Raw genomic sequence first — 13582 nt, 5'->3', positions numbered from 1 at the left:
CTTTAGATTTGAGTACAAATCTTTTCCTCTGAACTCTGCATATGACAGCATCTTGTTTTAAACCTGCATACCTCTTCTTCACTCACACAGAATCAACTTGTAACAACTTTATTTTTTAAATTTACAACATCCAAAAAATGGTTGTTTGTTTCCCTATATAGGTATCAGTCAGAGCCGGATTTCCCATTGGCTGTTGCAGCAGGGATCAGACTTGAGTGAACAGAAGAAAAGGGCATTTTATCGATGGTATCAGCTTGAGAAGACAAACCCTGGTAAATAATTATTCTTTCAATTTATTTCTTTTTAAACTAATTTGTGTGATTATTTCATATAGTACTTTATGCCGATTTGCTTTCTTAAAGATAGCTGCATATTTTCTTTTCCTATTTCTTTTAGGATGTGTGGAAGTGTGGGGGGAGACAGAGACAATGAGAGACAGTAAGAAGAAAGAGAATGGAATTAAAATGTTTGATAAGAAAGAATAACATCCAAGTCCTTTTACTCTTTATTCCAATTTTTGTGTTTCTTTTTTCCCTTCTTTTGTTTCTGTGAAATTTCATTATTTTCTACCCACTGTTTTGAGAGAGAAAAGATTTGATTTTGCTTGGCATTAGGGGAAAAAAAGAGAGAGATTATTTATTATTTTCTGTATTGATTGGGGAAGTGGGAAAGATCCTAATATACTTTCTTTGGGAGAATCTAGTAAGCCAATCCCTGCGGATAAGCAATTGTTTTATAATTTTTCATCTTAATAGAGTTGCTCAAGGGACTGAGTTAAGTGTCACGTGATTCAAATCTTTCTGAGTCTATGAGTCCTGCTTTCTTGGTGGTGTCAGACTTAACTGCTTGCCGTCCTTAGTACAGGATCAAATTAAAAATAATTGGGAATTTTTAAAAATGAAAATATAATACAACACAAATGATGTTAATTTGATATTTTTCTGTGTGACTTGTAGAGATTGTTTTTATTTGAGTCTGACACGACACTATACAACACTGTTGTTGTGCTTCTTTTCTTTATCTAGAAGTACACAAATAATAAGATTCCATGACTAGTTCTTTTTTAAAAAACAAATACTTTTTAAAATAAGAAATAAATTTTGAAGTATTTTGTAATGGGATTCTATGTGTATATGTATGGGTGAGTGTATTCTCTGATGATAAATTTCTGCTTTTAGTATAATTTCTGTTTGGATATACAGCCAGTTCTCATTTTATATAAATTCATATTATGCAAATTTGAGTTTATATAAAGAATTCTTAAATCTGCATTCCAAATAACCCATGTTAATTTTACTGTATGGTATTGTGTACAAAAAACTCCAAGTAAAAGCTGGAGAATAGATGTGCAAAGATACTGCTACTGCCAGTGTGGAGAGAAGAAACCTTTGCTCCACTCCATTGATCTGCTTTTGTCTCATATCTATCTTCTATCTCTCTGTGCTTGGGCATGTCTCCTCCCATGTTTTCTTCTTCTTGATTCTGGCCAAGTGCCATAAGTGGCTGGTTCTAGTCCCCACATGTTCTTCCTGCTTGTCTGTCTTTGGCTCCATAGGTCCTTGAAATATGTGCAAGTCTCTCCTACAATACATTGGTCACCTTCCTTCCCTTCCCCATGTCCATGGGCAAATCTATACTATGTAAAAATCATTTTATGTAGAGATCTGCAGAACAGTTTTACCTTAGTGAGACTTTACTTATGTAAAGTGAAAACTGTCTGTACAAGGTGTTTTCTAAAATCCAAGGAAAATGTCATAAAACTCTAGTGAAGAAACAGCAGATTGATTCTTTAATAAAAAGTATAAAAGTGTTTTTTGTGACTAAAGGTAGCTACAAAAATATTTTTTTCCTGAATTAATCTTCTTATTCTACCCCTACCATAAGGTACACTGGTAAAAGAATGCATAAATGAAATTTAGAAGCATTACTCCCAATCACTCAGTTTTATTGAGACCTTTTGATTTTATATCACCTTAATTTCCAATTATCTATTCCCCTACTTAAAGAATCTTCTATTAAAAAAAAAAAAACCCAAAGCCAACCAACACATCATGGCAATTATCAACATATGCAGCTTTTTACACATTTCTAATGAAAGGAAGACAGTTTTCTTGGTTCTTCTCTGCAATCAAGGTTGGTCATTATAATTCTTTATATTAGTCATTGTTTATATTGTTTTCTCCATTATGCTTATTACTTTTCTCCCCTTCCTCTATCCCCTTAAAGAAAAAAAAAACTAAGGAACTTTTGGGCTAGAAGATTCAAAAATAGTTCTCAGACAAAATCAAAAAAGCAGTTTAGTTCCAAACACCATGCTAAGCTTTAGAATATTATTTGGAATATTATTAAAAAGTTTTCTCTGTTTTATGCTGAAGTCCACATTAGTATAATTCCCACTCTTTAGTTCTAAGTAATTTTTCTAATTATAAAATGTATAAATGGTTAAAAATAAAAAGATTATGTAATTTTAATCATACCATTGTTGATACATTTGATGTAAAATAGCTTATTCATAAAGCTGATTATAGTACATTCATTTTCAAAATTAGTTTTTTAATACTCTTGTTTTTCAACTGGGAGATAGATGCATAGGAAAAAAATATAGTATGCTTCTTACCAATGGATTCCCTTTTTTTTTTTTGAAATTGGCTTTGCAAATATCAATCTCTTTCATTACCTTATTCCTCTATCTCCTTCCTCAAATGATTGGAAGCACATACAGTGTCTTGGAATACCAAAATACAAATAGTTACTTATATAAAATTATAAAATACTAGATAGAAATAAAGTTAGTCTTAAATGATTGGAAAGATATTGTTATATTATCTACTATTTGTGGATAGTATACATCATTATAAGATTATTATGTGCCCTAAGTTAGCTATATACTAAACTATTATAGTTTTTCATAATTTCAGACAAAAATAAGCATATATTGCATTTCAAAATTTCAACAATTTCAACAGAAATTTTCAACAGAAACGTCAAAAATTTCAACAGAATATCATGAAAGAAAATAGTTGGAATGGATGGGATATTAGAAAGAACAGATTTTAAAGTACAATAAAAATTAATCTTCCTAATTATTTAAATTTGTTTTTAAAAAAAAATAGAAAAGGAAAATAAAAGGAATAGTATATAACTAAACCATACTTATCAGCCTGGTACACAATATGTGGCAGGAACATGAAAGAAAGACTACAGAGAATAAATGGGATGATGTTAATAGAAGACTTGGGAGAAGATAGAATCAGTCAAGTCTTTATCAAAGAAAATAATCTTTAAACTGAAAAGAATTGCTTAAGAATGACTAAATGAAAGTTGAAGTCTTAGGTAGTTAAGGAGATAGTAATAGCAAAGCATCATGCTCCCCCTGATGATTTCAGGTTGTCCTGCTTATTTTCTTCCTGATTGACTGAATGAGCATTTATTGCTAATCTAGAAATCACCTTACCTAAAGAAACTAATATTTTAATGGGGTAGACAAAACATACAGAAAAAAATAGAATTAGAAATTGAAATGGGAGGAAAGCATTGATTGGAAATTACTAGGAAATAACATTTTGGCCTGTTTCTTGTTAATATAAGATAAGAGCACACCTATCAAATTCCACGGTATCAGAAGAAAAAGCAAGATGTTTCTTCCTTTAGAATGATTCTTTTCCACATCTAAATTTTTTAAATTATTCACTTTTAATATTTTTCTTTTTAAATTTTGAGTTCCAAATTCTTACTTTCACCTTTCTTCCACCCACAGAAAAAGCAGTGTGTTATCAATTATATATGCTAAATCATGTAAAATATATTCATGTTAGCTGTATCACAAAAAAGGCAGAAAAATAAAGAGAAAATTATACTTCATTTGTACTTTAATTTCATTAGTTCTTCTTCAGGAGATAGATGAATTTTTTTTAAAAATCATGAATTCTTTGGAATTGTTTTGGATCATTATGTTGATTTAAAATAACCAAGTCTTTCACAGTTGATCATCATTATAGCATTTTTTGGATTGTGTGTGTGCACTGCATCTCCTGCTTCTTCTCACTTTACTTTGTTCATACAAGTCTTGCCATGTTTTTTTTTCTTTCTGAAACTCACTCCCTTATTTATTTTTTACAGCACAATAATACTCCACAATTATATGCCATAACTGGTTCAGCCATTCCTCCATTGATAAACATCCCCACAATTTTCCAATTCTTTGCCACGAAGTAAATAGCTACTATAAATAAATTTTTTTTTTCTAGGTTCTTTTCTTTTTCCTTTTCCTTTTTTCTCTTTAGAATGCAGACCTCATAGTAATATTCCTGGATTGATTAAAGAGTAGACCCAGTTTTCTAGTTCTTTGTGCATATTTCCAGTTTGTTCTCCAAAATGGTTGACCCAGTTCATTGAAGTACCCATTTTCCCCTCATCCCCTCTAGCATTTGTCATTTCTTATATTACGAAGTGGTGCCTCATAATTGTTTTATCTTTCTCTGATCTTTAGTGATTTAGAGCACTTTTCAAATGACTATAGATAGTTTGGGTTTCTTCATTAAAAAACTTCCTCATTATGTCCTTTGACCATATATCAGTTGGAGTATAGCTCTTATTTTTATAAATTTGACTCAGTTTCTTATGTATTTGAAAAATGAAGCCTTTATCAGAGAAACTTGCTCCTAAATTTTTTTATATTACTTCATTGCCTATGACCTTTTAGCAAATTTAAATCCCTTAACATTCTACTACTTTTTTGTTTATGAAATGTCATTGCTCATAATTCTTATTCGTATGATTTTATAAATGAATTTATATTTTGAACGGGGGATGTCTTTGGCTAAAAACTCTTTCTGCATGGCAAGTGAGTAAAATTCTTCGTTAATTATTTCAATAGAATGAAAAGCTTTTAACAAAATATAGCATTAGTTCATAAATACCTAAATGACTTAGGCATTCTAAAAAGCATATGTTTAAAACTAAACATTAGCATTGTGTGCTGTAGAAAAACACTTAAAGCTTTATAAGTTCAAATAGGGATGAAAACAAACAAACAAAAAAGTGCCTCCTCTCCCCAATCTTAAAATCATAGATTTAGAGCTGGAAAAAAAAGAACTGTTAGTATGTCTACTTTAACTTTTAATTTAACAAATGGTGACTAAAAGTAAAAATAAATAGTGAACTGAGGTCAGGGAGGCTAAGTGACTTACTCAGTATCACATCAATAGTTTTGAACAGAGGTAGAATTTGTAACTCTTAAGATTTTCCACTTTACCACTATACTGCTAGCTTAAACAGTAAAACAAGAGAATGTTAAATGTATAACTATCAACAAAGAAAAAATATGCCTGCTTGCAGATGAATTGATTTTATATTTAGAAAACCTTATAGAATCAACAAAGAAACAAATTGAGATTAATAATGGCTACAACAATATCATGTTACAAAATAAGTCCATAAAAATTAGCATATCTATGTAATACCAATAAAAAGTGGTACTAATAAGAGATAACTACCAATTATATAATCTATATGGAGGTGAGCCTGTCAAAAGACATGCAAGATTTTAGGTGTGAGTGTATATTTATTACATATGGGTATTTGTAATTCAAAATACACTTTTCAGAATAAAGGTAAACTTAAATTAATTGAGGAGATATTCACTGTTTGTGATGGACCTTGCCAATAAAATAAAAGTGCTTTGTAGCTCAGAGAAGCTAAGAAAGACTGAAAAAGACTCTCTGGACACTGAAGTAGAGAGTTGCTGGGGACATGTTGAAATAAAAGCAGCAACACTGTTTATGGACTATGGTGGTGGCACCAAGAACAGCCCATGGTAAGAGGTAAAGGGACTGAATACCTTGTCCAAATGAGTTCCCTGTACTAATAGGGAACTAACTAAGGTACTAACAGGGTACTAATTATTAGCAGGAAAGAGTGCCTTTTGGAAATAGTCACTCATTACCCAGATCTAGGTCACAGTTCCAACTAACGAGTAATTTGTTTTGACTAACATTAAAAGTATAGATTAATTTTGGTAGTATTGTCATTTTTATTATGTTGGCACAGTCTAGCCATGACCCTTAATGTTCATCCAGGTATTTAGGCTTTTATTGATTTCTTTTCAGAGTTTGATAGAATAACAAAATTCTTTGGGAAAAACAAAAGTTTTGGAATTTTAGGAAAAGTGATGAAAAGAAGAATGAAGGGGAAATAGCACTTCCAAACCTCAAACTACATAATAAACTTTTCTTTGCATACTTCTTTCTGTAAGAATATTTTCTATTCTTCCTCTCCTCTTTCTTACATTTCCATTAGGGTTTTTTTTTCCCCCGGTCATTCCAACATAAGAGATTCATATCCTATGACCATTGTTTAAGTAGACTCCTAACTTCCCTAACTTTCTTTAAGGAGTAATTAAATTTACATGAGTTTTTGTGTATGCTTTGGGAGATTGAATTGACAGGATGCTTTTTTTAATAACCAGATACACTAGGGGAAAAACAAACGAAACAAAGGTCTAGAATCTCAAGGGAAGGAATACAAAAAATTATGAATGTTAAGGCATAGCATTACCAGATTTCAAACTATATTATAAAGCAATAGCATTTAAAAAAAAAAAAAAAAAGGAAGATTAGAGATAAATTAGATCAGCAAGAACATTAACTTGGCCTGAGATAACTATAATAATATAAATGATTGGAGGATGGTCATCATTTTTTATAGTTGCTTAGGAAAGTGGCATATGTTTTCCCATCTTTGGCATATGTTGGTTTTGGATCAACATTTTTCACTCTATGCTGTGATAAACTTAAAAAAGTCTATATCAATCAATTCTGATGGACATGGCCCTCTTCAACAATGAGATGAACCAAATCAGTTCCAATAGAGCAATAATGAATTGAATCAGCTACACCCAGGGAAAGAACTCTGGGAAATGAGTGTGAACCACTACATAGAATTCCCAATCCCTCTATTTTTGTCTGTTTGCATTTTTGATTTCCTTCACAGGCTAATTGTACACTATTTCAAAGTCTGATTCTTTTTGTACAGCAAAATAACTGTATGGACATGTATACATATATTATATTTATGTTTTACTTTAACATATTTAACATGTATTGGTCAACCTGCCATCTAGGGGAGGGGGTGAAAGGAAGGAGGAAAAAATTGGAACAAAAGGTTTGGCAATTGTCAATGCTGAAAAATTCCATGCATATATCTTGTAAATAAAAAGCACACACACAAAAAAACAAAAACAAAAAAAGGAAGATTAGAGGTAGATTAAATCAGCAAGAACAGTAACTTGGCCTGAGATAGCTATAAATATAAATGATTGGAGGATGGTCATCATTTTTTATAGCTGCTGGGGAAACTGGCATATGTGTTCCATACTTTGGCATATGTTGGATTTGGATCAACATTTTTCACTCTATGCTGTAATAAACTTAAAAATGGATATGTTGATCAATTCTGATGGACGTGGCCCTCTTCAACAATGAGATGAAACAAATCAGTTCCAATTGAACAGTAATGAATTGAACCAGCTACACCTAGCGAAAGAACTCAGGGAAATGAGTGTGAATCTCTATATAGAATCCCCAATCCCTTTATTTTTGTCTGCCTGCATTTTTTATTTTCTTCACAAGTTAATTGTACACTGTTTCCAAGTCCAATTCTTCTTGTGCAGCAAAATAACTATATGGACATGTATACATATATTATATTTAACATATACATTAACATTTTTAACATGTATTAATTAGTCTACCTGCCATCTAGGGGAAAGGGGTAGGGGGAAAGGGGAAAAATTAGAACAAAAGGTTTTGCAACTGTCAATGCTGAACAATTACCTCTGCATATATCTTGTAAATAAAAAGCTATAATAAAAAAAGGATATCATATAAAATATAGAAGAATTAGTTCATATATTTTTTATAACTATGACTACAATATAAATATCTGTCACATGGAGATTACTAAAAAGTAAAAGACAGTTTTGACTATGTAAAGTTAAGCATTTGCAGAAATAATAAAGTAAAATAAATAGTATTATAGGAAGATGTATTTGAAATATCACTAATAAAAATATAATTTCCATGACATTTGTAATTGACAAATATATATGTCTAAAGGTCATTTCCCAATACTAAGTGGCCAAAGAATATGAAAAATTTTAAAATAAGAACAATTAGAAATTATAAATAGCTGCAGGAGGAATAACAATTAAATTTAGAAGAATAGTAAAATGAGGAGTCCCTTTCATCAGTGGTGCAACTTTTTGAGTATCTGTTTAGAATTATGTAAGAAAAGTGACTAAACTGTCCAAATCTCTTGATCCAGAAAACCCACTACTAGGCATGTAACTTAACTAGATAGGGGAGAAGAGTGTGCATAGTATGCAAAGCCCACTCTTTGTGTTAGTAAAGAACTAGAAATAAAATAGGTGTCCTTCTAGAGGAGAATGATCAAAAAAGCTACAATAGATGAATGTGATATAATGTTATTGTTCAGTAATATATTGAAAATATAAGAAATTCAGAGAAATATGAAAATACCATGAACTCAAGTAGAGAGATAGAGAGAGAGAAAATTGTCTATTATAACAATATAAAAGTAGATAAAAATCATTAAAAGAAAATGGAACTCTTGACTACTTGAAAAAACAGTAATCGTCTTAGAGAATGAACACAACCCCTCTCCAAATAATTAACGTGAGCATTTATTAAGTGATTACAATTTACCTGTCACTGTACTAAATATTAGAGCTACAAAGGTAAAAATGGAATAGACTTATCTTTAGGAACTTTACATATATGACAAGGAAACACAGAGACGACAGAGGTCTTAAAATATTGTATATCTTTCCAGACAGTTACTATGTCAGTTTTTTGTTTTTTTCTTTTTCTTTTCTTTTGTCATAAAGTGATGATGAAACAATTTATATAAATGTCAAAAGCAACAATAAAATGCACTTTTAATAGGAGTACTTGCTACTAAAACAAAATCATACATGCAGGACAAATAAGAATTATACCCACATAAATTCTCATAGAATTTGCACATCTGACTTTTTTATGTATTTGGGGACTATATAATCTGCTTCTCAATCTTTGGGGAATCTGGAAGAGAATCACATAAGAGGTGGCCTTCAGTGCTAAGCAGGAAAAATAATTGAGCTAACTCTCTGTTCTGTTTAACTAATCCTGAGATAAAAATTTGGAAACATTTCTTTTTGTTCAATAACTATTTCTAATTTAAATTCTAGACTGTTTCTTGTTCTTTTGCCTTATTTTCTCATATGAAGATTTAAAGAGACTAGTAGAACGACCTATCTTATAAAGTATGTTATAATAGAGTGCTTCTTGTGAAGTCAGAGAATGAGGTTACAAATCCTTCATCTTACACTTACTACTTGGGTGGTGTAGATCAAGTTACTAAATCTCCGGGAACCTCATTTTTCTTTTCTTTAAATTGAGAGGATTAGATTTAGGTAGTGTCTGACTTCAACTGGACACTCAACTGACATTTATTAAGTTCCCCATGAATCTAATATTCATCTCTAAGCTGATAATTCTCAGATCTACCTTTCCTGCCCCAACCTTTTAATGTCTTCAGTCTTGCTTCTTCAGTTTCCTTCCAGACATCTTGAAAAATGGATGTTTAGTAAACAATTTAAATTCAAAATGAATGTTATCATTTTAACTCTCCTTTCCTCTTTTCCAATTACTGTAGAGGACAACACCGTCTTTACCAGTCACTAGTAGTTATCCTCAACTTTCTCTCACTTCCATATCCAATTTGTTGCAAAATCCCATTGATTTCATATTTGCAACATTTTTCAAATATGTTCCCTTCTCAGTGCCATCATTCTAATTCAGACCCTTATTACCTCATGCATGGGCTGTTGTAACATTCTATTAGTGGGCTTTGTCTTCTCCACCCTGATACATCCTCCATTCAGCCACCAAAGCAATTTTCTTTTCTTTCTTTTTTTATTATAAGGCAGTTAGGGTTAAATGACTTGCCCAGGGTCACCCAGTCAGGAAGTTAAGTTCCTTTGACTGGATTTGAACTCGGGTCCTCCTGACTTCAGGGCTGGTGCTCTCTCTATCCACGGCCCCATCTAGCTGTCCCAAAGTGATTTTCTTAAGCCATGAAATCTTCCTACTCCATATCTCCAGAAAAAAATACAAAATGATTTGTTTGGCATTCAAAGTTCAGCCCTCTTGTACTTTTTAATCTTCTTACACCTTACTCTCCATCACGTACTCTTCAATGCCACTGGTCTTCTGACGATTCCATGAACAAGCTCTTCAATCTTCTAGCTCTGGGCTTATTATCTGGCTGTCCCTCATGCTCAGAATGGTTTTCCTCCTCAGCTCCTCTTATAGACTTTTATGGCTTCTTTTAAGACTCAGCTAAAATACATTCTTTTACAGGTAACCTTTCCCCACCCATCTTAATTCTAATCTTTTCCCTCTTTTAATTATTTTCAATTTATCTTATATATCATTTGTTTTTCATATCATCTCCTCCCCTTAAATTGTGAGTTCCTTGAGAGTAGGTCTCTAATCCCCCCTCCCCATTTTTTGGGGGGTATCCCCAGAACTTAACAGAGTACCTGGAATATAGTAGGTACTTAATAAATGTTTATTAATTGATCAAGTGTCTACTAAGTGCTATACATTGTTCAAGGCTTTAATGATACAAAGATCAAAACTGAAACTGCTATTCTTAAAATGCTTACTCTCAGGAGAAACAATTTGTAAATATATAAGTTTATATTAAATAAATAGAAACCCCTCCCCCCAAAAGCTATTTAAATATAAGAATGAAAGGTGCTGGCAGTTGGGAAGATTTAATGTAGAATTTGATATTTCAGTAGTATCTTAAGGAAAGTGAAGTATTATGTGTGATGCAGAGTTGAGGGAAAAGTAGATTTCAGCCACAGGGGACAGACAATGCAATGGCACTAAAATATGAATGAATTGCCATTTATGAGGAATAATAGCAAAAATGCCAAAGAATGTGGGAAAGTGCGTAGTGTATAATGAAACTGGGAAAATATTTTGCAACCACATTTTAAAACTTTTAAACACAGGGAAGTTTTAATTTTTTTTTATCTTAGAGATGATAGGGAATCATTGAAGTTACTGAGTCATGGAATGATGTGATCAGACCTTTGCTTAAGGGAAATCCCTGACAACTTTGTGTCATTAGAATGTAGAGAGAGTTCAGAAAGGGAAGTCAATTAAGAGACTATTATAGACCAAATGAAAAAGGTAATAAGAGCCAGGTGGGTACTGAGAAAGGGGGTAGATGTAAAAGATGAAGGTAAAAATGGTAATATCTGGCAACTGATAAGACTTGTGAGATGAGGAAGAATGATTAATGAAAGATAAAACTAAGTTACCAAAATAGAAACTGTTGAATATTAGTGTCTTTGACAGAAATGGGGAGTTTGTGTCCTCTTAGGATCTTATTTTGTTTGGATCTTGATTCTGCATTTGCTATGTCAGTTATCTCTTCCAGTTAAGTGCCATCAATAAATTTGATAAATATTCCAACTTTGCCTTTATCTAAGTCATTGATGAAAATATTAAACTACACAAGACCAAATAGAGGTACCTCTGTTGTTCCTTAATAGACCTCTTTCTAAACTGTCAGAGAACCTTTATTTACTGTTTTTTTAATCCAGCTTGTACTGCAAACTTAAGCTAAATATACTCACTCCTACCTCACCATGTCTCTGTCTTTTCCATAAGAATAGGATAAGAGCTTATCAAAAATTAATTGTTTTTTATCAAATTCTTTACTAAAATCTTGGAAACTTCAATGGATGGATGGATGGATGGATGGATGGATGGATGGATAGATAGATAGATAGATAGCACTTATCTCCTAGGTTTGTTGTGAGGATTAAATGATATTTGTAAAGGGCATAGTACAAATCTTCTGACCTCTTCCCTCTATATTCTTTTTCCAGTATGTCTCCCCTTCAATCCATTTTACAAATTGCCAGCAAGTTTAATTATATCACTTACTCAGATGCTTACAGTGATTCTTCATTGCCTTCAACTCTTAGGTTCTAAGACCTTTTTTCTTGGGGGGTTGGACAGGTCAAAGAAATCTCAAGAACTGAATAGAGAGAGAGGAATTCCTTCCCCATTATTGACTGTCACAACCAAAATGCTGTAAAAAATATCATTATCTCCAAAACTATTACTTTGCAAATCATAAGAATTCACAGGAGCTATATCAGTCCCCATAGCAGTGAAGTACTAAATACACATATACTTAAAAATAAAATGGAGAAGAGTAACCAATATGCTTAGAATTAAAAAGTAATATCTATAAAGAATTGTTAAAGCAAATGACATAATTTAGATTTTTAAAAAATTCCAAGTAGAATTCCCTTAGGACAAGGACTAGTTTTACTCCCTTTTTGTATCCCCAATGTTTACCGGAGTGATTAAGCACATAATAAGCACTTAATATGTGGATATTGATCATTAGTGGGAAGAATAGTTTGGAAATACAAGTTAGATATAGATATAAAGGGCTTTGAGGTTCCATAAGAAACTACTGAAGCTTCTTGAACAGGATAATGATATCATTAGACCAGAGCTTTAGGAATATCAATTTGGCAGCTATTTGGAGAATAGGTTGAAAAAAATTTGGGATTTCAGTAACCAATTAGGAAGCCATTGAAATATTGTAAGAGGTGTTAAGGTTCTGAATTATGACTCCTTGACTGAGTGAATAGAGAAAGGATAAATTGCCCAAATTGTTGTAGAGGTAGAATCAAGTAGATATTCCAGTTTATTGACTAGGGGAAATGAAGAAAAAGTGTAAAATTGAGGATGACTCCAAGGTATTAAATCTGGGTGACTGGTTAGGTTATATTTCCCTGGACAGAAATTGGAAAGTTAAGATGATAAGTTCTGTTTTTGATGGGGGTACATGGTGAAGTTCAGTCAGATCTTTTCTTTACCATTTTCTATCTCTGTAACTAACCCTAGGAAAGTCACTTACTCACTCTGGATCTCCGTTTTCCTCAAGTGTACATAATAAGTATTTAATAAATGTTTGTTGCCTACTTGCAATTTTTGTGGGGAATGATAAAAATAAAGGTAGAACATTTCACAGTGTGTGGCTGAGGTGTAGTGCAGAAGACTTTGGTGATATCTACATATATTTATTTTCTAAATTCTCAAGTAGAGAGATAGATTGGTAGGGAATGTTAAGCACTTACTGAAATGTAGAAGAATGACTTGAAGGTCAGTAAATAAATATGTTCAGGCTTTGGGTAGGATGATACACATATGAGATATAAACCTCAAAGAATGAGAGATTACTAAGTATTACAGCAGTGATGGAATCTAGAAGTGTTCATGAAACATAATTACTATATTATGTCTTTACTCCTCTTGGCCCAGTCTGTTCAGATGTCTTAAGAGAGGAAGAATATCTAATAAATTTGATTTATGTCATCAGTCAACAGCATTTATTAAATAAAGTCCAAACCAGAGTTCCAGTATCAGCTATTTTAATAATTCTCAATGACTAGATTCTAAAGAGATTTTTCCATATTAACTAC

At 32.0% G+C, this 13582-nt stretch overlaps 1 protein-coding gene across 9 annotated transcripts in view; it reads left to right on the top strand.

Moving 5' to 3' along the window:
* HMBOX1 (homeobox containing 1) overlaps window positions 1–13582 on the top strand; it is a 256421-nt gene that overhangs the window by 146584 nt on the left and 96255 nt on the right. For all 9 annotated transcript variants that reach the window (XM_031950923.1, XM_031950924.1, XM_031950920.1 and 6 more), the window contains one exon: window positions 162–272. In XM_031950923.1, coding sequence (XP_031806783.1) covers window positions 162–272 — 111 coding nt within the window. The remainder of the gene's footprint in view (window positions 1–161; window positions 273–13582) is intronic.

Source organism: Sarcophilus harrisii, chromosome 2 (genome assembly GCF_902635505.1).
Source record: "Sarcophilus harrisii chromosome 2, mSarHar1.11, whole genome shotgun sequence".
Taxonomy (NCBI): Eukaryota; Metazoa; Chordata; class Mammalia; order Dasyuromorphia; family Dasyuridae; genus Sarcophilus; species Sarcophilus harrisii.
This window is presented reverse-complemented; position numbering and strand designations above follow the sequence as displayed.